Source organism: Enoplosus armatus, chromosome 3 (assembly GCF_043641665.1).
Source record: "Enoplosus armatus isolate fEnoArm2 chromosome 3, fEnoArm2.hap1, whole genome shotgun sequence".
In the NCBI taxonomy this organism is placed as follows: Eukaryota; Metazoa; Chordata; class Actinopteri; order Centrarchiformes; family Enoplosidae; genus Enoplosus; species Enoplosus armatus.
The window spans coordinates 24,130,881-24,157,948 of NC_092182.1; the positions used below are offsets into that span (position 1 = coordinate 24,130,881).

The 27,068-nt window shown below is 42.2% G+C and overlaps 3 protein-coding genes across 4 annotated transcripts in view; 2 read left to right on the forward strand and 1 right to left on the reverse strand.

Moving 5' to 3' along the window:
- The window catches only part of flnbl (filamin B, like), a 59,090-nt gene extending 43,238 nt beyond the window's left edge, over positions 1–15,852 (forward strand). The window contains exons 29-49 of one of the 2 annotated variants that reach the window (XM_070903214.1): positions 1,892–2,183; positions 2,303–2,456; positions 2,566–2,755; positions 2,858–3,105; positions 3,571–3,654; positions 4,225–4,330; positions 4,463–4,603; positions 4,695–4,823; positions 5,353–5,526; positions 5,831–5,989; positions 6,251–6,454; positions 6,840–6,992; positions 7,078–7,200; positions 8,345–8,611; positions 8,804–8,941; positions 9,029–9,144; positions 11,479–11,611; positions 11,801–11,977; positions 12,374–12,592; positions 12,938–13,147; positions 14,165–15,852. In XM_070903214.1, the coding sequence (XP_070759315.1) occupies positions 1,892–2,183; positions 2,303–2,456; positions 2,566–2,755; positions 2,858–3,105; positions 3,571–3,654; positions 4,225–4,330; positions 4,463–4,603; positions 4,695–4,823; positions 5,353–5,526; positions 5,831–5,989; positions 6,251–6,454; positions 6,840–6,992; positions 7,078–7,200; positions 8,345–8,611; positions 8,804–8,941; positions 9,029–9,144; positions 11,479–11,611; positions 11,801–11,977; positions 12,374–12,592; positions 12,938–13,147; positions 14,165–14,352 (3,605 nt within the window). In that variant the 3' untranslated portion in view covers positions 14,353–15,852. The remainder of the gene's footprint in view (positions 1–1,891; positions 2,184–2,302; positions 2,457–2,565; positions 2,756–2,857; positions 3,106–3,570; positions 3,655–4,224; positions 4,331–4,462; positions 4,604–4,694; positions 4,824–5,352; positions 5,527–5,830; positions 5,990–6,250; positions 6,455–6,839; positions 6,993–7,077; positions 7,201–8,344; positions 8,612–8,803; positions 8,942–9,028; positions 9,145–11,478; positions 11,612–11,800; positions 11,978–12,373; positions 12,593–12,937; positions 13,148–14,164) is intronic. The other variant, XM_070903215.1, reaches the window with a different exon arrangement.
- A 2,925-nt stretch (positions 15,853–18,777) lies between these two features.
- On the forward strand, positions 18,778–21,422 carry LOC139283297 (protein SPMIP1). Its single transcript, XM_070903293.1, has 4 exons — positions 18,778–18,953; positions 19,467–19,641; positions 19,988–20,090; positions 21,304–21,422. Exons 1-4 carry the CDS (start codon positions 18,778–18,780, stop codon positions 21,420–21,422), a joined length of 573 nt encoding a protein of 190 aa, XP_070759394.1.
- Positions 21,423–22,893: 1,471 nt separating this feature from the next.
- On the reverse strand, positions 22,894–26,455 carry LOC139282878 (complement C1q subcomponent subunit B-like). Its single transcript, XM_070902783.1, has 5 exons — positions 26,366–26,455; positions 25,361–25,526; positions 24,665–24,896; positions 23,890–24,007; positions 22,894–23,222 (listed from the first exon to the last, which is right to left on the reverse strand). Exons 1-5 carry the CDS (start codon positions 26,366–26,368, stop codon positions 23,010–23,012), a joined length of 732 nt encoding a protein of 243 aa, XP_070758884.1. The 5' UTR covers positions 26,369–26,455; the 3' UTR covers positions 22,894–23,009.
- Positions 26,456–27,068: the final 613 nt, after the last annotated feature.

Here is a 27,068-nt window from a genome sequence, read left to right on the forward strand (position 1 = left end):
GATTAGATGTTTTACCTTTTTTATGGAGTAAAAATCCATGTCAAGCTGGCTTTATGATTATTTATATTTCATTTTTTTTTTCTTTTTCTCAATAAATTCCATAAAAAGACCAAAACTAACAATGTGTCTCTTAGTACTCTCTGACTTTCCTACCCTGTCTGTGGCACTCAGCGTTATAAACAGCTCACAAATATATAGTTTGATTTTTTTTTTTTTTAAAAGGGTCCGTAATTTCCTGAAACAGCTGTTGACTGTAGTTTTCAACAAATGTCACTCACACACGTGGAAAAAGTTGATTTGTTGGGGACTATTTTCAGCTGCGGATTCATGCTCTAGTGAGTATTTCCAGCAGCAGGACGGTGCATGTTGGACTGAGTCAAAATAAACTTTGTGTGTGTGTGTGTGTGTGTGTGTGTGTGGGTGTGGGTGTGTGTGTGGTAATGAAGGAACCCAGTGCAACAGTGCGGCTCATTGATGTGTTTTTAGCAATGGAGGCTCAAAGGAAGAAGATGTATCAGGCTTTGCTGCACAGATAATACTTGTTAGTGGATCAGTTCATTGTTAGTTTGGTCTTTTTATGGGATTTGTTGACTATAAGAAAAACATAGAATATCACCAGTCTTATCTTTTAAATCTAGATATTTTGTCATGAAAATTGGTACAGATGTTAAGAACTCTCATAAGATGAATTCTAATCAATTTGAGAACTTCTCATCAGCAGCAGAGGTCCATTCAGAGATCCACAGATTCACTCACATGTCTGTTTATTTCCTGAATGCACTTTAATGTTAAACCTTTATAAACCTTTGTTTACAACCGCCGATACTAAAAGACATGGTTAATGTTTTTCAGTTAATGTTAAAAAGATGTTGAAGTTGTTGGCTGATAAAAGACGTGCAGAGCGTTTCAGTTTAATGTTTTAAAGATGTGGTTGGAGTTAAAAAGCTGCAGCTCAGTTTAATTGACTTTGTTCAGGAAAGGCTCAGCGTGTGTCCTTGTTCGACACCTTTCATAGACAGCTGTTGGTTTGTGGTTCTGCTGTGTGAAGGCGTCAGCTGGAGGTACACAAAGCTTCAGGATGACGACACCACATTACCCAGATCAGACTTAAGAGTGTAACACCAGGATGGACTTTATAGAGCTGGTGCAATTAGCCAATAGTTCGGCTACTTGCTATAGTAAGGTAAAGAGTTTGAGGATCAGAGGCCAGTGATGCACAGACAGAGTTAAAGGGTGAATTTGGGACAATAGTTTCCAGCAATGGTCTGCAACTCACAATTATTTTCATTATCATTTTCTCGATTATTTGATTAATTGTTTGGCCGATAACATGTCAGAAGATGTTTTCAAAAGCCTAAATTGACGTCTTCTAATAGCTTGTTTGCTATTTAGCACAAAGAACAAAGTAGAGCTGAGGCTGATTTATTTATTTATCACCAAACTGAAGTTTTGACCTCATGGCGGTGTCAGGAAAAGTCAGAGGATCATCAAAGCCTGTAGGATTCATCCTCTGGGGACGATGAATGTCTGTACAAACTTTCATCAAATCCATCCAATAGTTGTTGAGATATTTCAGTCAGGAATAAAGTGACAGACTGACGGACTTTGCGTCGCTGAAATTTCTGAAATTAGATGAAAATCTTGTCTTGAAGTGTGCAATATTAAGACACACTTAAATTCTCAAAAATATTCCTTTCAAAGTAACATTTAAGGAAATTCTGTCTACTGTCTTCACAACAATAAAGGCAATATCTTTCAAAATACAGCAAAATACAAAATGCATTAACGAAGTATTTCTGATCTGATTCTGATTAGTGAAACAGGTAAACAATATTGTAAATATTGGCAGCATGTGACTTAAACCAACATTTCCTCTTCCTATTCTTTCCAGGAAGTCCATTCAAGGTCCCAGTGAAGGATGTGGTGGACTCCAGTAAAGTCAAGGTGTCTGGTCCCGGTGTGGGGTCTGGGGTGAGGGCAAATATCCCTCAATCCTTCACGGTGGACTGCAGGAAGGCGGGCGTGGCCCCGCTGGCCGTGGCCGTCACCGCTCCCAAAGGTGTCGCAGTTCCCGTGGAGGTGACTGACAACGGGGACGGGACTCACATGGTGTCCTACACTCCGTCTGTGGAGGGACCGCACTCTGTGGCCGTCAAGTACGCAGAGGAGGACGTCCCTCGCAGGTACAACGGCAGAAGTACTAATGTTAGGGTCGTTTAACAGGAAGCTGAGTGTCCTTCAGTTCTGCAAAATCTGTGGAAGTATCTGTACAGTCTCTGTAGTAACTGTCTGGTCTCTTCAGTCCCTTCAAGTTTCGGGTTCTGCCCACTCACGATGCCAGCAAAGTGAGAGCCAGCGGCCCCGGGCTAACCAATGGCGTCCCCGCCAGTTTCCCCGTCGAGTTCAACATCGACGCCAAGGACGCCGGCCAGGGCCAACTGAGCGTGCTCATCACAGTCAGTAACACACACACTCATAATTATACACACAAATAAAAGAAGACGGCACACTTAAACTACATGTCCTCCCGTCTTCCTTCCTTTCTCTTCCCTCCTTCCACTTCAGGACCAGGATGGTAAACCTAAGCAGCCCAGTATCCATGACAACGGTGATGGTACATACCGGGTGTCTTATATCCCTGACCGTACAGGCCGGTACACCATCGTCGTAAAGTATGGCGGTGACGACATCCCTGCCTCACCTTATAGAGTCCGTGCTACGGCAACCGGAGACGCCAGCAAGTGCACCGTCACCGGTACGTGACCACCGATGAAATGTCTCTCAGAAAACATAAATAAATAGACGTAAACGTACATTTTTTTTTAAATCTAATAAAATGTCCTCCTCCCCCTCCCAGGTCCAGGTGTTGGCCCCACGGTGGCCATCGGCGAGGAGCTGGGCCTGGTGGTAAACACTAAGGGTGCTGGGAAGGGGAAAGTGAGCTGTGTGGTTGTTCAGCCCGACGGCAGCGAGGTGGAGGCAGAGGTGATGGAGAACGAGGACGGAACCTTCGACATCTTCTACACCGCGCCGGCACCAGGAAACTACGTCATCTACGTCCGCTTTGGAGGGGAAAACATCCCGCGCAGTCCCTTCAAAGTCATGGTGAGGGAGGAATTGTGTTCAGTATGGGGTTCATTCACGTCAGCAGAGATGGTCATCTGTTGTAGAAGAGCAACATGTTGACAGGTGGAGAGCTCACTGTATTTGGCTTCATTACAGTTTGACTGGAGATCCAACTTGGGTTCACTATTAAAAGGAGCGTACATGTGTTTTTATAAGTTTCAGCTCCTTAACTCTACAATTCTTTTATATACGGTCTATATGTTTTTAGACTTTCAATGTATTTTTCTTGTTGTTCCAGGCTTGAATAAGTTGCATGCAAATTAACTTTTTAACCTCATGCCTTTAGGTCACAGACCAGGATTTATCCACAAGGGGTGTGTGTGTGTGTGTGTGTGTGTGTGTGTGTGTGTGTGTGTGTGTCTGTGTGTGTCTGTGTGTGTCTGTGTGTGTCTGTGTGTGTGTGTGTGTGTTGTCAGATGTTAACCCTTACTGTCATGTCTTCAGGCTACTGATGAGGTACCCATGATGCAACAGCAGAAGTCTCAACAGCAACAGGCCAGCGCCCCTGGAGCTGGCTTCCAGCCCTGGGTACCCCCAACACACACTCACACACACACAAGCTTACTTGCTATGGACACACTCACTAACTTTTATAACGCACACATAGAAACACACACACACTGCTCCACTCTCTTGCAGGTGAATGGCTGCTGGTTCAAACTTTCTCTCTCTCTCTCTCTCTCCATTCTAAAGTGTACTCGCTCGACCGCTTTGCCTCCTCCATGTCATCGCTTCTCTTTTTTGCCTCAGCCAATGGGATCGCAACAAACATCTTACAACATAACATGAATAATAAAACCCTGGTGTTGGTGAGATTTCAGAAGGCGTTGCTATGGTTACGGGTGTTTTGGGGATATGTTTTTTCCCCTCCAGGGGGTTTGTTGTGGTGGTCTCTCTCTCTGTCCTCTTCATCGCTGTGGCTGCATCACAGAGTCACCTCATCACCCTCTTCTTCCTTCTTCTTCATCGCACTTCACTTCCCAGGATGCCCCTGTGTGGGCGGGGCTTGGATGCAGCAGCAGCATGTTTCTAACGCAGTTGTTTTTAGTGTTGAATAGATGTTTTAAACTCTTGTCTGTCTCTGTTTGTCTAATCCAGGTGACATCGGACAACTACGAGCCAATCAGCAGCAGCGTTAATGGAAGTGGCTTCAGACCGTTCGACATGGTGATACCTTTCTCCTTCAGGAAGGGAGAAATCACCGGTGAGAGAGGGGCTGATGAACTGAATGCACTTTGTCTGCTTTAAAGTGGTTTGTGTTTGTCTCCTCCACTGTGTCTGAGATGGAAATATATGAATGTATGAATGTATTAACTCTCTGACCCTCTCTCTTCAGGTGAGGTGCTGATGCCTTCAGGTAAATCAGCTCAGCCGCTGATCTCAGACAACCTGGATGGGACGGTCACAGTGCTGTACTCCCCCACTGAGGCCGGCCTGCACGAGATGCACATCAAATACAACGGCACACACATTCCAGGTCAGCGCACACACACCCACACACACACTGCCTACCTGTAGTTTTTAATGCTTTTTGCTGTACTGATGTTGATTGCGTGCGTGTGTTGCAGAGTCCCCTCTTCAGTTCTATGTGAACCACGCCAGTAGTCCCAATGTCACAGCCTATGGTCCTGGTCTGAGCTACGGCGTCGCCGATAAGACGGCCACGTTCACCGTCTTCACAGATGACGCCTCTGAAGGTACGTTGGCTACAGGAGGAGGAGGGGGAGGAGAGCAGCCGTGAAACAGCCTTTTATACATATGTGACTTTTTAATTAGAAATGCATTAAAAGGTTGTCAACCCTTGACGGTATGTGTAATCCTTCAGTCTCTCTGGAGATAAAAAGCAGCTATGTCGTTTCAGGAAAATGCTTTTTGAACATTTGGTTTTGAGGTCCAGCAAGATTAGTAGTAACAGTTGTATTTTGTTGTCTTTTTTTGTATCTGATGTTAAGTAAATCAGGGCTGCAACTAATACATTTCTTGATTAATCAGTTATTCTTTTGGTTTTTAAAGTCATAGTGAAACCGTTAGAGGGTATTTAGCTTCAGGTATATGGTAGTAATGTAGCAGTTAACTTAAATTGTTAAATGATGAGTCTCTTGTTTCAATATTTTTGCATAAAAGCAGCATCAGTGATTTGGAACAAGGGTTTTATTTTTGTGTAGTTTTTAGTAAATCAGTGATAACATCCTGCTTCAGATTTATTCAGTTTGTCTGTCTGTGCAGGGGGTCTGGACTTGGCCATCGAGGGTCCGTCCAAAGCAGAGATCAGCTGTGTGGACAACAAGGACGGGACGTGCAGCGTCAGCTACCTGCCCACTCTGCCCGGAGACTACAACATCCTGGTCAAATACAACAACGATCACATCGCCGGGAGCCCGTTCACCGCCAGGATCACCAGTGAGACTCCACACCAACACGCAGCCACATGAACAGGCAGATTATTAACGAACAATAATCCATAACCTTTACAGGAGCACTGGAAAACAAATCCTTTTAAACTTATTTTTTATTGAAACTCGGGATGAGATATAGAAACATGAAATAATCTCACCTCACTGGCAGCATTTTGTTTTCAAGCCCTCTGGTTAGTTGATTGGTGTATTTGTCTTATATGTATTTAAGGCAGATGTTGATTTACTTTAAATTGGTAAAAGTTCACAACAGACATACATCTCTGTGTGTGTGTGTGTGTGTGTTTTAGAGGACAACCAGCGGCGCTCTCAGGTCAAGCTGGGCTCAGCGGCAGATTTCTCTCTGGACATTAATGAGACGGACCTGAGCCTGCTGACCGCCAGCATCAAGGCGCCATCCGGCCGTGACGAGCCCTGCCTGCTGAAGAGGATGGCCAACAACCACATCGGTAACACACACACACACACACACACACACACACACACACACACACACGTGTAAACAGAAAAACACACACGCACTCTAAAGTAATTAAAATCTTATTGTAACAGTATATGTTAATTTGAATCTGTTCCTCTTCCCCCCATTTTCCTTCTTTTCCATCTTCCTCTCCCTCCTGCTCCCCAATCCCTCATGTTTTCTGCTCTCTTACTCTTTTTTTCTCTCCCATTTTACTTCCTCTTCCCCCTTCCTCCCTCCCTCCTCCCAGGTATCTCCTTCATCCCCCGGGAGGTGGGTGAACACCGGGTCAGCATCCTGAAGAACGGCCGTCACGTCGCCAACAGTCCGATCACCATCATGGTCGTCCAGTCTGAGATCGGCGACGCCAGCCAAGTCAAAGCTCACGGCGACGGCCTCGTCCAGGGAACCACCTTCAACAACGCCAGCTTCGTGGTCGACACGCGGGAGGCCGGTCAGTATTTAATTATTTAAATTTCTTTTTAAGATGCTTTAGTACATTCATTCCAGAGGATAAAACCACCTGATGTTGGTGATCCTCAGACTTTTCCTATTGTGCCACCATGAGGTTCACATTTGTGGTTAAGACTGAAACGTCTCGACAACTATTAGATGGATTGTCATGAAATCTGGTACATTCACGTCCATCCCAGGATTCATTGAAATAACTTTGGTGATCCCCTGACTCTTCATCTAGTGCCAAAATACGTTTAAAACTAATGACGTTCTGGGATTAGGGAACATAACATCACTAAAAAGCCATCTGTTTCTGCTGTTCGTCAGCAAATGTTAGCTTCATATATATATATTTGTGTGTGTGTGTGTGTGTGTGCGCACAGGTTATGGCGGCCTGGCTCTGTCCATCGAAGGTCCCAGTAAGGTGGACATCCAGACAGAGGACATAGAAGACGGTACCTGTAAAGTCACATACTGTCCTACTGAACCAGGAAACTACATCGTCTCAATCCGCTTCGCCGAGGAACACGTCCCAGGTAAAAAAAACAAAAAAAACAATGATTCACTGTTAAAAATTACTATTATTGAATAATAATATTACTATTATGAATGTGTCAACAGGAAGTCCGTTCACAGTGCGGGTGACAGGGGAGGGTCGTATCAGGGAGAGCATCACCCGTCGACAGAGGGCGGCGTCTGTTGCCAGCGTGGGGAGTGTGTGTGACCTCAGCCTGAAGATACCAGGTACACACACACAAGCTTGTTTCCATCGCTAATCTGACGTCAATCGTTTGATTGGCTGTCCCATCGATATCACACCGCGAGCAGTAATAGCGGTGTGTGTTTGTCAAGTCAATGAAAAAACCCTTTAGGTGAAAGTCAGCGGGTCCTGAACTCGTTAAACCTCATTGTGGCTCAGACCGCCAGCGTCCCATCAGGCTGAAATCTGAAGACGACGTTCAGACTGAAAACATCCCACATCGTCAGAGCTCCTCCTCCTCTTCCTCCTTTTCTGAAGCTGTTTCCTGTCTGTTGTTTCTTACTGCTGCTGTGTACTGACTGCAGTCTGTCAACTTTGTCCTTTTTCTGTTTCTTTATTTTCTAATCCACTTTCTCATCTTCCCTCTTCGCCATCATGTCTCCCTCTTTTCCTCCTCATTTTCTCCTCCTATGCCTTCTGACCCTGTCTCCAATCGTTTCTCCCCTCCTCCCTCATTTCATCCTCCTCTTCCTTCAGTGAGCTGGTTCCTCCTGGTCTTGTCTCAGCAGTTCCTCTCTCACACCTCCTCCCGCTCGTACTGCTCCCTCTGGTGGTCTGGAAGATCCAGCGGTCGAGGGAGTCATTCCTCTGCCGTTGCCCAGGATCAGAGCCTCTCCCCTGGGCGTGTCCGCCTCATCTCCGGCCTCTCTGGTCTGGTGCTGGCAGGAGGGGGAAGAGCAGTGAGCGATGTTTGGCTCGTTGATGCCCGCTGCTCAGTGGGCAGGGCTGGGGTGGAGGGTGCGTTGTAGAGCCCTCGGGGGGAAAAAAGCTGGGGGTTGGCAGCACAAGGTTTGCAACATAACATGCTTTATTAAGTTGCCGCTCTGTGTGTGTGTGTCTGTGTGTCTGAGAGCTTAAGAGAATCCACCACATCTGTTTTCTGCTTTATTTTGTTTGGTTTTAGGGCTGGGTGACAATTGACAATGTCAATATATTGCTTAGCCCTACTATATTTATTTTACTTTTGTCAAATTTTCTTTTGGATCAGCAGAGCGTAGTTTAAATTTTTGCACTGCATCAACAGATTTTATTCTTGAGAGTAAAATTCACCCAGATGCTTCAGAAAGGTAAATAATAAATCCGTTAAGTCAAGAAATGCACAAAGAAATAATAAAACTGTCTTTGCAGCGATCGACATGCAGGACGTCACTGCTGAGGTCACTTCCCCCTCTGGAGCCAGGCAGCCTGCTGAGCTGGTCCCCGCCGGTAACGACACCTACTGTGTGCGCTTCGTGCCCACAGAGATGGGTGTGCACAGCGTGAGTGTGAAGTACAGGGGTGTGCACGTGCCGGGCAGCCCCTTCCAGTTCACTGTGGGGCCTCTGGGAGAGGGCGGGGCCGCCAAGGTGAGAGCAGGAGGTCCTGGACTGGAGGGAGCACAGGCAGGAGAGCCAGGTACAAACACACGCACACACATATTTTCCTTACAGGATAAAAATGAATGGATCCACCAACAAGTATTGTCTGTGTATCCAAAGCCTGATATATCTTATTCCTCTGTGCAGTAGAGCACTGGGTGACATGTTAGCAAATAGTCCCCATAAATGTAATTTCTTGGCCTGGATTAATCTGTCTCTCTCTCACCAGCTGACTTCAGTATCTGGACAAGGGAGGCGGGGGCTGGCGGTCTGTCCATCGCCATGGAGGGCCCGAGCAGGGCAGAGATCTCCTTCGACGACCGCAAAGACGGATCCTGTGGCGTCTCTTACATCGCTCAGGAGCCCGGTAGAGAAAGCACACAGTTTATCCTGATGATTGTTCACTGCTGTATCTCTTTGACTCCCTGAGTTACATCCTCGCCTCCTCCTCCAGGTGATTACGAGATTTCGGTGAAGTTTAACGACCAGCACATACCTGACAGTCCCTACCTTGTTCCTGTTGTTGCTCCAGCGAACGACGCTCGCCGCCTCACTGTTACCGGCCTTCAGGTGAGGCATGAGGAGACACCTCCACACCCAGCCTGCCCTGCCTTGCTAAAGGGCTCTGGGGCACAGTTGCATAAAAATGCGATGTCGTGAGCAAAGATAGATTTTACTCCCATGCAGAGAAGATGAACTGGGATGTGAGGGTTCGACTGATCAAACACAGATTACGTGTTTCAATATTGGGATCAAATTTCTGCGTGAGTAATCACTGTACCACCAACAGGTTTCTAACTGCTGCTGCTTCAAACTATACTGTACTGAAATCCACTTTAAAGACCCAACTCTGTGATTTTAACTCCCAAATATGTGTTAAAACTCAACTCATAGTTCATAGTTGAGTCAGTGAGCTGGGAGGAAGTCTATTTTCAAGAGTTGTAATGTGACTTAATGATAGTCTAAACATGTGTTCGGAGCCACAGCAACAAGAAGAAAGTACTTTTGTAGGCTCACAACACTTGGATTTGTTTTTCATTTAAATCAGAAATAGAATTTAAGATGTTGAACATCCGTCTCAGCACAGCCTTAAATATCCCATATCAGCCGAACCCTCACAGTTGTACAGGTTAAGGTGTCTGAATTTTCTTTATGCAACTGGCCTCATGGATGTGACCACAGCCAGGTAAACACACAGTTTCTATGGGAAGTTGACACTTTGGCCACAGAGCGGTGCTAAAGGAAACATCACGGAGACTCAAAAATGGAAACGCTTCATCCTTTTTTTGTTATTTTCATTATCAACTAATTGATTATAGCATTTATTGTATAAAATGTTAGTGAAAAATGGCAACTGTAATTAACCAAAGTGATGTCTTCAAATGTCGTTTTGTCCGACCAACAAAAAACCCAAAGAATTTACGATCATCTAGAAGATAAAAAAAAAAAACCCAAAGAAACCAGAGTGATCAGCATTTTTGCTTGATAACTAAACAATGAATCGATTATTATAGTTGCTAAAGATAGCGTCAGTCAACTAATAGATTAACCAACTAATTGTTTTGACTCTACAATCAACGCTTTCCATTCTGGACACTATGGAGTTTCCATTGGCGTAACCCTCAGAGCAAGATTTCCTTGACATTTACTGAACACACTCGGCTGATGAGATTTAGATATTCTCATAACTTTTTCTTGCTGTGATGGTGATAAAAGACATTTGGATTTCTCCCCTGGATCCCACAAATATTCATATTAAATTTGGTCAGGAAATCTTCCCTCTCGAACGTTTTGCCTGGCTCTGGTCATCCCTCTTCTGTCTGGTGTGGAACTGCTGGTGTTTCTCTTGTGTTTCATTTAAAGGCTTTTAACAGCACCTTCATCATCTTCATCAGCATCGTCAGCTCCCTGGTTGCCTAGCTACAGCAGACGGAGGCGGGCCACAGCCGACCTCCTGCTGTGCTTTTAGAAGCTGTAGAACGAACCTGCTCTGTTTAGTCTGAAACACTCTCAAGTGTTAGTTAAATCTGGGTCTTATAGTACAGTCAAGTACCGAAAGCCGTTAAATGTCTCATTCAAAGGTGTATTATTTTTTGATATGAAACAAAACTTTTCCAATTTTGAGTCAATTTTATTTACTCAAAGATCTTGTTAAGTTGCTTTTGTTTAGACAACATTTAATACTGTGATAAATGGTACCACTTAATTTTATTCTATCAAATTCTGTCAAAAATTTGTGAAATTAAAAGGTGTTTTGTACAGTATAGAAAAAAAATGTGCTGTTGCTGTGTGCACTAGTGTTTCAAATTTCAAATGATACCACAACTGTGATAGATGTTTCCTTCCTATCGGTCAAATTTAAATTCTGTAACAGTAATATCAGTATTGGCGTATCTGCCAGTTTATAAGTAACAAGATGTCAGCACAGAAACACCAAAGAAATGTCTGAGGTCAGTTAGAAAAAGTGTCCCAATTACATAATTTGTCCAGCAGAGAGCACCAACAAGTGTTTTTTTTTTTTTGTCAAATGGAGCCACACGTAAAATTAATATTATTGGATGTTTTGAACTTGAAAATGTTGTAAACCATGTCAGATTATTGAGTACTTCCTTAAAGACTGTACTATAACACTGTAAGATTGTGGTGTCGATGGGTCTAACTCTGCCTTTTAACACTGTGGCCGTCTGCCTCTGTCTGCTGGAACTACACCAACAGGAGCTCAGGTAAGAGTAGAAGACAAATAATATGCATGGAGAGAAACAATAGAAATAGAAACTGTGACCGGGAATTAGTCCGTAGCACTTCACTCAAACACTGTCTTTTGAAATGTTACCTTATTTTCTTCCCTGTTGTTGAACTGTCCATCCCTGTGCACTGACTTGTGTGTGTGTCCGACCTCGGTAGGAGTCTGGTCTCAAGGCGAATCATCCAGCATCCTTTGCGGTGCGTCTCAATGGAGCGCAGGGCAAGATGGCAGCCAAAGTCCACAGCCCTTCCGGAGCTCTGGAGGAGTGTGTCGTCACTGAGCTGGAAAGAGGTCTGTGTGTGTTTTTTTTAAGTGTTTTGTAGGCAATGTATGGCAACTTCAAGAGTTCTGAAGAAGCCAGAGAGTCGCTGCCTGAAGTCCTGTTGCTCCTCTCAAACATGGCAAAGTGTAAAAGAGAAAGGTTTCACAAATCTTTGATATTGGAACTGCTGGTAACCAAATCCCTGTCCTGTCCTCCAGACAAGTACGCTGTCCGGTTCATCCCCAGGGAGAATGGTGTCCACTCCATCGACGTCAAGTTCAACGGCTCTCACATCCCTGGAAGTCCTTTCCAGGTTCGAGTCGGGGAACCAGGACAGACCGGAGAGCCCGGTCTTGTCTCAGCGTATGGAGCTGGACTGGAGAGAGGCACGACAGGTGGGTTACCTGTCTGTCTGTTCACCTGACTCATAAGAATGACACAAGAGAAGAGGTCATGTGTATAAAAGTAAAACTAAATAATAATGTTTTTTTATTAAATTATAATTATTATATATATGTGTGTGTGTGTGTGTGTGTGTATATATATGTACATATGTATGTATATGTATACATATGTATGTACATATGTATGTATATGTATGTATATGTATGTATACATATACATGTGTATACATACGTATACATATGTATGTATACGTATATACACGTATATATGTATGTATGTATGTGTATATATATATATGTATTATAAATTTGAATGAAAGTTTTGTACATTTAACAAAAGGATCATAACACTATAACAACAACAAGTGTCTTTTGTTTATCTTGCAGGTACCCAGTCAGAGTTCATCATTAACAACACTAAGGCGGGCCCCGGGGCCTTAGCCGTGACCATTGAGGGTCCTTCCAAGGTAAAGATGGACTGCCAGGAGGTTCCAGAGGGCTACAAGGTGCAGTACACTCCTATGGCACCTGGAAACTACCTGATCAGCATCAAATATGGAGGACCGAACCACATAACTGGCAGTCCCTTCAAGGCTAAAGTCACAGGTACAGTCCCAGTAAACTTGTTTGTTTAGTCGTTTGGTGTATCATTCTTTCTGTGCACATCTGCTTAATCATATCAGTGTCGCCACATCCTTTATATTTTCTACTACCTCCAGTACAGTTTCACAGCAGCTTTTAACCCCATCTCATGGTCTTCTTCAGCAAATGGAAGATAGTTGACCATGACATGCAGTTGAAAGCTACTTATTTTGCTATTTAGCTACTTGAAAAAAAACACAAGGGCTGGATGCAGTAAATCCTGATAAGTTCATTGTGGCTATTGTCTGCTGCTACCTCAATGAGGTTTATTAAAAATAATTATACCTGATGTTTTTCCCCCTCCCTCAGGTCCTCGGCTGGTGAATGTGACCAACGCCAGCGAGACGTCGACCCTGACGGTGGATCCGGTGGTAAGGGCCTCCAGCAGCAGCTTCACCCAGAGTGCCGTGCCCACGCTGTCCGACTCCGACGCCAGCAAGGTGCTGAGCCGTGGAACCGGCCTCAGCAAGGCCTTCGTGGGCCAGAAGAGCACCTTCTCCGTCGACTGCAGCAAGGCCGGTAAGGAAGACTCCGCTCACAACATGATCTCGCTGTCGACCAGTGATGATAGCGTACATGAACAACTCATAGTCCAGTAGGGCAGCAACAGGATCGATCAGGTGATCACGCAGGTTGCAAACAACTCCACAGTTTAACGCAGTTTCTCATTTTATTATTTGGAAACAAAAATGTATAATTTCACTGTTAAGCTTCTTGTGTGTTCAGCTAAGGGATGATGATGATGATGATGATGCATGTTCACTGGTGGGATTGCCATGAAAGTTGCTACGTTGGCATGTTAGCATCCTAAATGCTACGTACTTCAATGCATCTCACTATTTTCTTAATTGAAATAAATAAAGGAGCTATGCTCACTGTACGGAAGGTAACATGTATTTAACAGTTTGAACCTCACTGGATCTCTACTGTAACTGTAGACTTAAATATGGTTAAACCTGGAATTTGTTTACATCCTGTCTGATCATCTCCTTGATTTTGTTGCTTTTCTAATGGACTCAGAAACATCACCAGACAAACTGAGCAGTATTGAAAAACTGTAACTGTACTGAAAGTCGGCATCAAATGTCTGTTCAGATTTGTAATCTTTGATCAAATAGTTCCTGATGTAAATCAAAATTTTGCCACTTTTATATTTTATTCATGCAAAGTTCTTGTACAGCTGCTTGTGTTAAGACAATATGCATTTGAGGACTAGTTATATTAAAAGGGGGGGGTTTGTAAAAACAAAAAAAAAACAGAACTCCCGTACTAAAATATTACTTTATTCCAGTACCTTGCTTTGAGGAATAGAAACATTTTTCTGCAAATGATGCCATCACACTGAGATGTAAAACTGTCCAAGCATCGCCAGATCTCAACAACTTCAGTGTTGAGATAAATGATATTATGACAGGAAGGACAGCTGAAACTATGAAAATAAGAAACAGGTTGCAACAGATGGAATTTTCCTTTTAACACTTTTAACGACATTGATGTTCGGATACTTTACTCGTTATCTTCCCCTCCTCTTCCCAGGTAAGAACATGCTTCTGGTGGGTGTGCACGGTCCTCAGGTCCCCTGTGAGGAGGTTCTGGTCAAACATTTGGGCAACCTGCAGTACAACGTAAGCTACCTGCTGAAGGAGCGGGGCAACTACATCCTGGTGGTCAAGTGGGGTGACGACCACATCCCAGGCTCCCCCTTCCACGTCACCGTCCCATGATGCGCCAAGAAACCCGTTGTAACTCTTCCTGCACCATTTTGCATCCCTGTTTGAGTGGACACGTTAGCTGCACTGCAAATAACTGTCCGATGAAACGGTTGCTTAACAGCGGCGTGTACCAATCTTGTTTTCAGATGTGTTCAGTTAAAATCAGATGCTTCAAGGACTTTCTGCCCTGACGCAATTTACTTGTTGAAATGTTTTTCAAACTGCCCGTCAAAACATTTTTAAGACTCTTATTCAAAAGTTTAAGGGAAAAGAAAATGAACACATCTGTGAATTGAGACTCGGTACTCTGATAGTTGGACATGTTTTCTGCAGTGAATCAGGGAGGCAAAATGGTAAAAAAGTGGTAGATACTATAATCTGGCCGAAAGCTGGAGCTGTAAATAAAATAGAGAAAGAAATTACCTGATTGCAAAAGAGAGATCTGTTGATTTTTGCTGCCCTAAAATTATCAATGGACAAATTTTGCACTTGACCATAGCTTTTACACTTGATTGGTAAATTAACGATAGCTGGTTTTACACAAGAAGTCAGTTGGTGTGAAAGTCCCGGTGTCTCTGCGCGTTTCCAAAATGTTAAAACTAGATTTGGAAAAGGTTTTGGCCGAGAGGAGTGGAGCCAAACTTTTAAATGCTGAAAACTGGAATTACACAGCACTTTGCTTCAGGTTACACAGTGCCAGGAACAAAATGAAAATGCTGATTGATTGTTTACCAGGGAGTCACATAAGCAGCTTCTGAATCCTTTTGAATCCTTCAATTTCCTCTGGTTGGTCCGCTGCTACAGGGAACAATTAATTAAAATCAATTAAAAGAAGAAAACTGTACTTCTCTGTTTGGGACATAAACTGTACGCGACTACTGATGTTTGTTGATTTCTTGCTCTTGAACTTTAGCTCCCAGAATGCCTTGAGTACATAATGTTGCCACAACCAATCAATGACTGTTAAAGCTGCCTTCACACTGCTGGTTCCTGCACTGTACAACAGACTACTTAATTGTGTGTTGGGTTCATTGCTGTTCTGTTGTTCCTTCAGCTGCATTTTCACGTCAACAGATCTGACTTTTAACTTGGTGGCTCAGTTCTGGTCTGTTTCCCATCTGCCTGAACAGAGTAGAAATCAGACTCTGGTAGGGATGATATCATCCTCAGTATTTCTCTACCAGCTACACTCTGGAAGAGAAATACTGAGTGAAAGTACAATCAAACACATGCACCATCCAATGACTGCGTAGAATAAAACATTAAAAGTCAGATCTGAGCTGGAAATGTTTTGGTTTGTCTGTAAATCCTGTAGAAATCTGGATGAATCTGTCTTTATGTCTTACCTGGAGGTTGTTGCCTAATCATTGCTACTTTTGATACTTAAGGGACGAGAGGGTTTTTGTATGGGGAAATAACTTCTCATTTTGTATTAGGGAATGGGTGTTTTAATGTGAAACTAAACCCTGAGATGATGTACATTTGATGATTAAAATCAACTGGAATGAAGAAGATTGCCTTCAGACTTTAATTTCTTCTCTTTGCCAACGTTTTTCAACATCCAGTTTCACAGAGGGACTAAGTTCAGTTACTGTGCTGAAGTCAGTCACCTGGTCTGTGAAAGCCCCTCGCGAGAAAGTAAGTTTCAGGGAACTTTGCAGATGAGGGGAAGGAGCCCCAACGAACTGACTGTGAACTCCCTGAAGCCTTTACAGGAGAAACTGAAGGACTTTGAACAAGTTAAAGGAAACTGTGATCAAACAGCAGAACACATGAAGGTCCAGGCCCGACACACAGAGAGGCAGATTAAGGATCAGTTTAAGAAGCTTCACCAGTTTCTACAAGAGGAAGAGGAGGCCAGGATCACTGGTCCGAGGGAGGAAGAGGAGCAGAAGAGTGGGATGATGAAGAAGAAGATGGAGGCTCTGAGCAGAGAGATAGCAGCTCTTTCAGACACAATCAGAGCCACAGAGGAGGAGCTGAGAGCTAAAGACGTCTCATTCCTGCTGAACTACAAGGCTGCAGTGGAAAGAGTCCAGCAGCGCCCCCTGCTGGATGATCCAGAGCTGGTCTCAGGAGCTCTGATAGACGTGGCCAAACACCTGGGCAACCTGACCTTCAACATCTGGAACAAGAGAGAGAGATGTGGAGATACACAGAAGCAGAGCCACAGGTGAAGAAGTGAAGAAGAGGGTCAGAGTTCATCTGGACTGGGACACAGGAAAGCTGTTGTTCTCTGATCCTGATACTAACACACACACACACACACACCTTCACACAGTTTCCATACATTAACACTTGGAATAAACTCCCACTAAAGATACTGCCAATATCGGTCTCTGTAACCAGAGACTGAGAGAGACAATCTGTGTTCCAGCAGAATTATACCATCTGTCATAACAGACATACAGCAGAGGAGCAATGGATTCATATTGAAGATGCAGGAGTCTATCAATTAAAAAACCGAGGGATAGGCAAAACAAATTTGATCTGACCAATGCCTAATTTCTCATGTATATGCAACTCAGAATTCTAATACAAACTTTTCATTTACATTAATTTGGTAAACTGGAAGACATCTGTTGTTTCCTACTTTTGGCCCCCTTTATATCACTATAAACAGTAAGGGTTACAGGGGAAGCTTAGACGGGACCTTGCTATATAATCGCTCCTTCTATTTGCCCAGTGATGGCATTATTAAGAAAGAAAATATTTTAATGTGATAATATTGCATAATTACCACAGGGGCCGCTGTTCAGCAAAGGTTAAAGTCTTCAAGCTTTCAAAAAAGGATTAGATTTAGGTTAGTGTAACATGTTTCTAGTGGTGGAAGAACAGGATGTGTGTGTGTGTGCATGTGTCTCATGTTTCCTTGTGTTACACAGTGTTATCTGATCCACAGCTCATTTCCACAGTGAGAAGCTGATTCTGCACAGCTCTGCATCAGGCACGCCAAAGGTAAATTAAGATACTTCACAGTTATCTAATCTAATCCTTTCATAATGGGATTTCAGCTATGCAGCACCTGCACCATATAAATAATGTGATCCAGCTTGTTACATGTTAAGTCAAGGACTGTTCTTTTGTTGACAGACATCAGTTTGTATTTATTGTACCGTTTATGGTGTTGTGGTGATGTACATTAGATTCTTTAGAAAATATTGAAGTTACAGTAATACAGTGAATCCAGCAGACTAATATTGTACCATTCAAACCCATTTGCAGTGTCAGTCCAAACTGAATCAAGTGCTTTTGAGATGTTTCAAACTGGACAGGAATATCTACACGAACATTTGACAGTTTTTAATTTGGGATTATTCATAAATACAAGTCATCCAACCTAAACGACAAAAAAATGTAATTTGTCATTTCCTTATAAACTGACCCACGTGAGCGTTTTTGATCTACTGACAGGACAATATCTTTCGTCACTGCCTTTCAAAAACTAGCACTGACTCATTCATTCGTTTCCTGACCTGCCACCTGTACGGTTGTGATTTGGTTAATTTAAGGCACCTAAAACTATTTTAGGTTTGGGGAGACACTGAGGTAATTGTTTAATGAAACAAACACTGAGACGGTATGCGAACAGGATTGTCCCTGTCAGAGTCAGATGCTGGTGTAAAACTCATTGCCTGAAGGTGGAGCACATTAGCACGTCTACATCTGCAGGTCCAAACTGCTGCTGCTGATTCTAGAGGTATTGTTTCTACTCTGAATTCACATTTCTTTATTTTTTATCAAATCAAATCAAATGTATTTATATAGCACGTTTAAAAACAACCCGAGTTGTTGACCAAAGTGCTCTACAGATCGAAGTGAACGGCACAAAATGATATCCTCAACATAAAAATACAGGAGTCTCGGCCAACACAGATAGTTTGGTGTTATGGCTGGCTTTCTGTCAGCGCGGCATGGGGGACGGTTCTAAATACTACAGTACCCATAAGCCTCAGCTGCCGTCGCTATGTAGAAGAAGCCAGAAGGTGCAAATTAGTGCTGATAAATGCTTTATCGTTGTTGCTGAAATCATCCATTGTGACATCATTTTTCTCAACAGCGTAATCTGTAGCTTTTGCCTACTGTTAGCGGTGCACATAACAGAATTTCACGCTCTGTGATTGGATGTTTCTTACCGAAGTGCACCCTGGGAGTCGTAGTTGATTTGTCTCCTTCAGTTTGTTTTTGTCAGTTAATCTTTTGAAGTCAGTCAGCTAACATTGTCAATGAGAAAAATGAATGGGACTTTTACATCTGGAACCAGGGGTGCCCGAAATAGCTGCTCCCACTTGACAAAGTTTTGATACTGGTTGAACCCGGTTTCAAGTGCTTTGCATTTATTATACTATTTAAATTTAAATTTAGTCTCATAAAGATCTAAATCAATATTAAACTGTGTCAAAATGGTCAACTGAGTTGTTAATTTTCTGGCAGGAGATGCGTTGCCTGCTGACGACCCAGAGCCAGAACTGCTACCGAGAGCAGATCCAGAAGGAGATGTTGACCCGTTTGGCCTGGAAGAACCGCTATGCTAAGCTTTACCCGTCTTGCTACAATCCCCGCAACAACAGCACAGAGCCAACACAGCTGCCCCACCTGCCCGCTGACCCCCGGTGAGCTGCTTTAGACACATTAGTGTTTCCATGTAAAACTGCAGCTTTGTCCAAAATAAATTATGTTTTCAGTATCGTCCAGTTAAAGCAGAATGGTCTAGTGAGGGTTCAAAACTATTTTAGAGTCAGCTTCTTAAATGCAACGAACATCAGCCCCATCACGTAGAGTCGCATCGTTTGACGTGCGTCCCCTGATGCCCGTGGCACACACCAGATGTGCCATACAGACAGAAAAAGTAGTCTAAATAATGAATGTAAGTCGATGGTGTCAGTGCTGAAAATAGGACGGTTATCCTGATACATTAATTGAGCCAGCCCGCAGGCCACTGTGTGTTGAATTCACTCGTATCTGTGCTGTTTAATGAGTGTCGAGATACTGTAGTGCAACAGAAACTGTGACGCTGCTTAAGATTTTAGTTTTAACTTAATTTGTAAAAACTGTTGTAAAATTATATAAAAATATCACGCAAACTAGTGATGATACACGTCTTGTGTTTATGCTCCACCCACCAGGGCTGTCCTGCCTGCTGTTACCAGGACACCTGAGAAGCGGAGCGATCTTCCTCCTCCTCCTCCTCCTCCTCCTGTGCTCTCTTTGGAAGGGGAGGGGCGGCTCAATGTGGCCTCCCCCATGAGACCAGTTTCTCCCCAGACCAGATATGCTCTCTATCAGGAATCCTCTCACCACGTACGAATCACTGTGACACTTGAAACACTTCATAAGAGTAACACACTTCCAGTAGTGTCGAGTACAAATACACTCTACCTCTCTCAGATTGTCTGGGTTTTATTTACTTGCTCCACCCAGTAATGTTGTGCATAAAACAAAAGTCTTTTTATTGTTAAAGTTTATAGAAAATGACAAACCAAAGCATATTTGTGATTAGATTTTACTTAATAATGAGCTAATAATGCTAATACTAGTAATGACATTTAGCTGACGGCATCACACGCAGCCAGGCAGTGTTCGTACATATTTCTGCCTGTTGTTTAAACGTAATATATTTAACAGTCAAACAAAATGTCCTCTGCAGGGGAAAGGGCGGAGTCAGTACCTGCACAGGCGTGGTCGGATGAAACCTGAGGAGAAGTTCGACTTTCCTCTGCTCTCGTCCTGGGAGTACGGGTGGAGGCTGGGTGGGTTAGAGACGCAGTCTGCTTCTCCTCCATCTGTTAGACCTCAAACTGGTGTCAGGGGTGGCCGCGCAATGATCTAGACTCAATGTAGCTGACATGTATCTGTATCTTATATTAAAGCCTAGTCTACAGTCGTGCTCTGTGAGCGCTTTGTCTGCTGTGAGTTAAATGCTAACGCTAGCTTGGCAACATGCTCACAACAACAATGTTAACATATTGATGTTAAGCAGGTATAATGTTTACCATGTTAACCGTCATAGTTTAGCAAGTTAGCATGGTAAAAAAAAATAAAAAATTCCAGTTTTGGATACATTTATTGTTAAATTGGTGTATAATAAATACAAGAATCCCTTTTTATTTTGTTCTGACTTAAAAGTAAATGTTGTGATTTGCTTATTTCACAAATGACGACATTTTGAAATGGTGTATTCCTAAAATAGTGTTATAAACTTTTAAAAATAGAATTTTAAACACAAAGAAAAAGAAATTACATTAAAACTAGTACACAAAAACAGGACTAAAGAGTCTACAGTCATGCTAGCGGCTCTATGGGGCTTTGAGCTAAATGCTAACTTCAGCATGCTAACATGCTTACAATGACAAGGCTAATATGCAGCTGTTAAGTGGGTGTAATGTTTACCATGTTCAGCATCTTAGTTTAGCATGTTAGCATGCTAACATTTGCTAATTAGCAATAAACACAATGTACAGCTGTGGCTGATGTCATTAGTTTTGCATATATTTTGTTAGAAACCAAATAAAAAAATTTTGACCTGTGAAAAGTCAGATTATCGCCAGAATAATTACATTTCATCCAGAGGGGAACATGAATGTCTATACCAAATTATATGTCAAAACATCCAATACTTGTTGAGACATTTCACTCATGACATTTCACAAATGTGAACCTCATGGTGGCGCTAGAAGAAAAGTCAGGAGGGCAACACTGATGCTGTTGTTTTTCTCGTTAGGACGATCTTCTCTCCTGACGATCTTCAGGCTGCTTTCTGCAACAAACTCTGGATGAAACTGCCCAAATGTAGCTGTTTCTATCTGTGTTGAGTTTTAATCTAAACTGTTCTAGATTGAACTCCTGTCGATTAACTTTGTGTATCTGTGTTCATAGCAAGCGGCCATCATCATCATCATCATATTCTCTTTGTTCTACATCAGTTCTTTTCTCCTGATTAACGGCGTCCGTCTGGATCCACAGGCGACTACACTCTGGATTACAGGACTCCTTCCCGCGCCAAGTCATCGGTGGTGAAGAGCACCTTCTACGCCAGGAACGGTGTGTTCAGCAGCCCGTCGGCGACCGACACACTGGGCTGAAGTTCAGCCTTCAGACTGCAGATCTCGAACGAGAGTGTAGAACAGCGAAGAGGCTTTCATGTGATAAACACCTTTTCCTGTTTGTTTAAAGACGCACCCTGATTTTGTTTTATTGACCAATAGTGTTAACAATTCCCAAAATGTCCCCCCAGCTCATGTCATTTTGGGGTTTTTGGGGGTATTATAAACCATTTTGGGATCATGACTTAACTATAATAACTTTATATATATATATATATATATATATAACTATATAACTTTTTGGGGTACAGTATAAAATATTTTCTTAGCATTTGGAATTGCTCTGAAAAAATAAAAAATACACATTTTTTTTTGTTTTACCAAGCTTTCTAATTTTTTAAGGTTAATTATTTTGTGTTTGAGAGATTTGATTTTGACTTCCTCCCGCACAAAAACACTAGTGTCAGATGTTTGACAACAGCTAAAAGAGCAGTGATTGATTGAGATATAACACATTTGAAACAGCAACAAATATTTATGACGGGGTCGTCCAATCAGGGTCCTTGTGGAAATGATGCAAATGCAACAGATAAATCCATCCAGCAAACCTCTGCTTCCTGTAACACTGTCTGTTTACCGTCCACACAGCTGTAAGGTTAAGTGTCTACCAACATGACACTGTGTGATGGATAATTAATGAACTGGCCTGGTATCAGTCAGGAGGATGAACACCTGATACCTCAGTGTTTTTAAATAATGAGCCACTGGAGGAAATGTTACACACCGCAACTTTAAATATTTTATTTTTAATCATAGTAATTACGCTATGCTTCCTCCAAGCAGTGTAGTTTTATTAGTGTTGTACAGATGTTTTAGTACATTAAATATAAACTTATACTAAAGTATAAACTCAGTGTTTTCAGAGTTCAGGCAGGTTACAGTACTTCATCTCTCAATACATTCTGACTTCTGTTGGCGAAGAAGTAAATCTTCACAAACAGCTCACAATACATAATTTCATTTTTAAAAAACGCTCTGTCATTTCTTAAAGCCGCTGAATACTGTGGGTTTTTTTTCAACTCAAACAAGAGGAAATAGTGCATTTGTTAGGGACTATTTTCAGCGGCGGACTTATCCATATTTGGTGCTCCAGTGAGTAATTGTGGCAGCAGGACGGTGTACGTGGGACTGAGTCAAAATAAACAGTGTGTGTTCATGGTAATGAAGGAACATGTTACCCAGTGCAACAGTGTGGCTCACTGATGTGTCTTTAATAGTTTTCGGACAACGATGGAGCTCTATGGCTCAGAGGAAGAAGATATATCAGCTCTGGATACACAAACAGTACTTGTTAGCAGGATTAATGAGTTGCTGGAAACTTCTTTCATAGATCTTTTGGGACTGAGGGATGAGATGACTTACTTCCTACATTACGGATTCACTAAAACAGTTGAATAAAGCTGGTGAATTGGTCACTGTGAGTGATTTATTGTACTGAAATTACCAGATATGACAGCACTATTGAACCAATCTTTATTAATTCTGCCGATCTTCGTGCTATTACAGAAAACACATATTTCATTTAATTGCTGTAAATATCCCTCTGTGATGTTATTAACAATGATTTTATGGATCGGTGGGGAAGATCAGGAAGCCGGTGAATGTGTGGCTGGTGCTGCTCTGGCTCGTCACGATGTTGTTGTACCTGGTTGCCTGCAGTGAGACTGTGTCGCCGGCCTCCAGCTCCAGGACCGCCGAGCCGGAGGTGACCAGGAAGCCTTCAGATGAGTCACACAGCGTCATGTGACTGTTGCTGCTCTTCACCAGCTTCAGACACACCTAGATGATCAGACACATACAGTCAGGAGCATCACAGGTCAGTCACGAGACATTGTTATCCACTCAAGGTGAAGGTTGAGACGTATTTTGCTTCTAGTGAAGTAAACTTTTTTCACATGGCATCTGTGGTATGGTTGATAAAAAGACAATAAAGCAATAGAATATTTCAGGTTTTTATTATAAATGGTAGAGAGATGACGACGCTGGGGACGTTGTATTTCATGGTCAGCATCTCAACCCCTAAGCCTCTGAAAATGTTTAATTAAGTTTAAACTCAAGTAAAAGTACCAATGCCACAACATAAAAGTAAAGTAGTAAAGTAAAGGTTCTGCATTCAAAAATGTACTGAAGTAAAACAAAATAAGTATTATCAGTGTTCAAGTAAAAGCATCAAAAGTAAAAGTTCTCATTATGTTCTCCCTTTCTAAATGTCATGTTATCATTTTATTATTGGATTATTAGTGTTCATGCTTTAAGGTGTACGCAGTATTTTAACAGGTGAAGACCATGAAATCTTAATCTGTGAAGTAACTAACTGCAGCTGTCAGATAAAAGCGGTGCAGTGAAAATGACAATATTTGCTTCTTAAATGTAACAAACAGACAAACAAGAAAGATACTAACAGAGACACAGATCAGTTTCGTGAGAACGAACTCTTCAGACTCACTCTGCTCTTTGCTGAAACGTGATAACTGAAGAAATAGACGCCTTTGACGACACACGTGAACGATCCGTTTGTCAGCGATTCTCCTTGAAACTGTTGATCCAGATCCGGCTGAATCTCTCTGTGGGACGTTTACACAAACATTTTCAGCTTTTATTGATTATTTTATGGTTGTTGTCCTCTATCTCTATCAATAAAACTTTCCTGAACAATTGTTTGTGTCCCCATCTCATTTCTTGTTTTGTATCTTCACATGCTAGTGGCGTGGCTCTATGGACAGCAATGTTGGCCGTTCCACCACTTTGGTCAAGATGGAAATGTCTCAACAACTATCACATAGATTGCCATGAAATTAGGTACAAATATCCATCATGGCCAGAAAATGAATCCTAACGACTTTGGTAATCTCCTTACTTTTCCTTCAGCGCCACCATGAGGTTCACATTTGTAGCTGGGAGTCAAATGCCATGACATGCGGTACGCACATTCCTGGGTGAAATGTAATTATTTAGCTGATCCTCTGGATTTTCATCTAGCGCCATCATCAGGTCAAACTTTAATTTGTCCAATGCTTTATTTTATGGCCAAATACCTGCAAAACTAACGACATGCCCATCAGCCTCAGCTGTACTTTGTGCTCAGTGTTACCAGATGTTAGCATGCTAACAGGCTAAACTAAGATGGTGAACATGGTAAACATTATACCTGCTTAACATCAGCACGTTAGCATGTTACCACCCCTGCTCCCTCTGTGGCTTTAAACCTTCGAAGCACTGACCTGTTGAAGTTGATGTCAGTGTCGACCTCTGGTGCATGTGATATCTCCGGTTTGTAGGAGAAGTAGGACTTCTGCTGGGTGGAAGGGTTGAAGGGTCTTCCCTTCTCCCCTCGTTGGCCTGGATTACCAGGAATACCCGGAAGACCGACGTCCCCCTTCAGTCCAGACCGTCCTGGGGGGCCCCGCAGACCCGGCATCCCCTTCTGGCCCCTGATGGGCTGACCTGGCTCACCTGCTCATACAGAGAACCACTTAGAACATCTCACAAGGTTGTTAGTGTGAACTGACACCAATATGAAAGACAGGTATTATATTTGAGCACTCCACCAATGCTATTATAACAAAATGAAACGTTTAAACATTTCGCATCAAGTTCTCTCACTGCATGTAAAGAAAACTCAAACAAAACACAGTAAAATGAAGAAAACATTTTCACCAACACATGTGCAGCACAACAAAACACGCTGCAAATATAGAAAACTGTGAGTTAAAACAACTAAACTTGAACAGTTTGTTCAAAGTAGGTGAATGTACCAGTTCACTGAAGTTGAGGTAAACTCAACATATTGAGTTTACTGAACATCTGCTCCGTCACACTGACACACGTTAGACTCAGGTTTGATTTTCATTTTGTCGACAACATGAAGAAGAACGTGTGAAATGTATCTGATGTCTTCATGTCCAGTATGAGCTCACCAGGGTCTCCCTTCTCTCCCTTGGGACCGTTCATGCCGTTGGGCCCATGGGTGCCCGGTATCCCTGGAATCCCCGGGGTTCCACTGTTACAGGACTGTGTGAGGACCGGGCAGACGTGAACCAGGAGCAGAAACACTGCAGTACTGCAGCTCAGCCATCGGGGGGCCTGAATCAACACACACACATACACAAACACAAACTTGTTTTTGTCAGTTAGGAGGACAACGCGTTGACTTTTATTGATTCCCTGGAGACTTAATTTAAGCTTTAACCATAACCAGTACATCTTCAAACCCAAACCATGAACATAAACTTGAACAAGAACTTTATTTGTCACATTGCACATGTAGGATGGCAGTGCCCACAGAGACAGCGCAGAACAAAAAGAAACCACACAACAATACAAAAGAAATGACAATATTTGCAATAATATGAATGCACATGAATACATTTCTATTTTTAACATGTATAAAAATATGAAAATATGACAATTAGAAAGGACCCCAAGTCTCAACCTTAAAATGTCATGTTTTACATTGTGGGGACCAGCTCCCCTCAAGCTTTTAGAAAATACATTATAATTAGACATTTGATCAGTAAAACACACACAAAACAACAAGCTGACGCAGATTATACAAAGTACACTTTGAAGGTTCAAGGTGGAAATCTGACAAAGGTTAATATACAAATTGTCCTTATAGGACTGTACTGAATATTTTGACTGATTATCCACAAGTCGTATATACAATACAATATACGATGTTGAAATTAAGATATCATAAATTTAAGTTTAAAACAAATTAATTATTAAAGGCCTAAATTTGAGCGTTTAAATGTACATTTTAAACCTTTTAAGGACATGCAGACAACTTGGCCTGGAAAACAGCTCTAACTCTTCTGCCCAAGAAAGCTAAATAACACTTGTTCAAATGTTCTCTCTCTCTCTCTCTCTCTCTGTCTATGTACATGTACTTTCTTTGGTTTTGTAGGACACAAAAGTCTCACCATTTGCAGGTAATGCAGTCACTCGTCTTGTGGTGCAGCGATAAGCTGATGATAAGCGGAGGTGAAGAGCTGTCCTGCTTCACAGTGACAGCAGCAGATCAGTCAGGAAAAAACAGGAAGTGAAACGTTCAAGAAGAGTGCATGATCGCTGCTCCACTGGTGTTCATAATAATCATGTTTAGGATTCAGTACTGACTCTGTTTGCTGCTGTCAGAGGTGGAAGGAAACAAAATACATATTATCATGTATTGTAGTAGAATTTATTATTATTTTATTGTTTTAATTTCACGTTCCTTATACTTCTTGAGGCAAATGTTTCACTGCAATACATTTATCTGACAGCTGGAGTTAGTATTTACTTTGTAGATTAAGATTTTACACACAAAAAAATGATCTTATAAAATATGCATTGTTTAAATTAAACTATAGAAACAGCAAATAAATAATAAAACAGTTTGCTCCGCCTTGACCAACTGCAACCATGAAATGCTAATTACACATAAACAAATTATATCATAATAGTATAACAATCACAGGGGCCATTTTTCTGCATTGTGAGTACTTTTACCTTATGATATATTATAGTGATACTTACATATTTTTACTTAAGTGACATTTTGAAGGCAGGAATTTGGTGCTGGATGGACCAGCACCTTGAACCATCCTGCATTGATTTCATTATAATTATCTAAAGGTTTCATTA

What these genes read in the sequence shown, in the direction of transcription:
- LOC139283297 (XM_070903293.1), top strand. Translation starts at nt 18,778, where the DNA reads ATGCGTTGCCTGCTGACGACCCAGAGCCAGAACTGCTACCGAGAGCAG. An exon ending in CACCTGCCCGCTGACCCCCG is followed by an intron (nt 18,954 to 19,466) that starts GTGAGCTGCTTT and finishes TCCACCCACCAG; the next exon opens with GGCTGTCCTGCCTGCTGTTA. An exon ending in GGAGTACGGGTGGAGGCTGG is followed by an intron (nt 20,091 to 21,303) that starts GTGGGTTAGAGA and finishes CTGGATCCACAG; the next exon opens with GCGACTACACTCTGGATTAC.
- LOC139282878 (XM_070902783.1), bottom strand. An exon ending in GGGAGAGAAGGGAGACCCTG is followed by an intron (nt 24,897 to 25,360) that starts GTGAGCTCATAC and finishes CTGTATGAGCAG; the next exon opens with GTGAGCCAGGTCAGCCCATC. An exon ending in ACGTTTCAGCAAAGAGCAGA is followed by an intron (nt 23,223 to 23,889) that starts GTGAGTCTGAAG and finishes CTGATCATCTAG; the next exon opens with GTGTGTCTGAAGCTGGTGAA.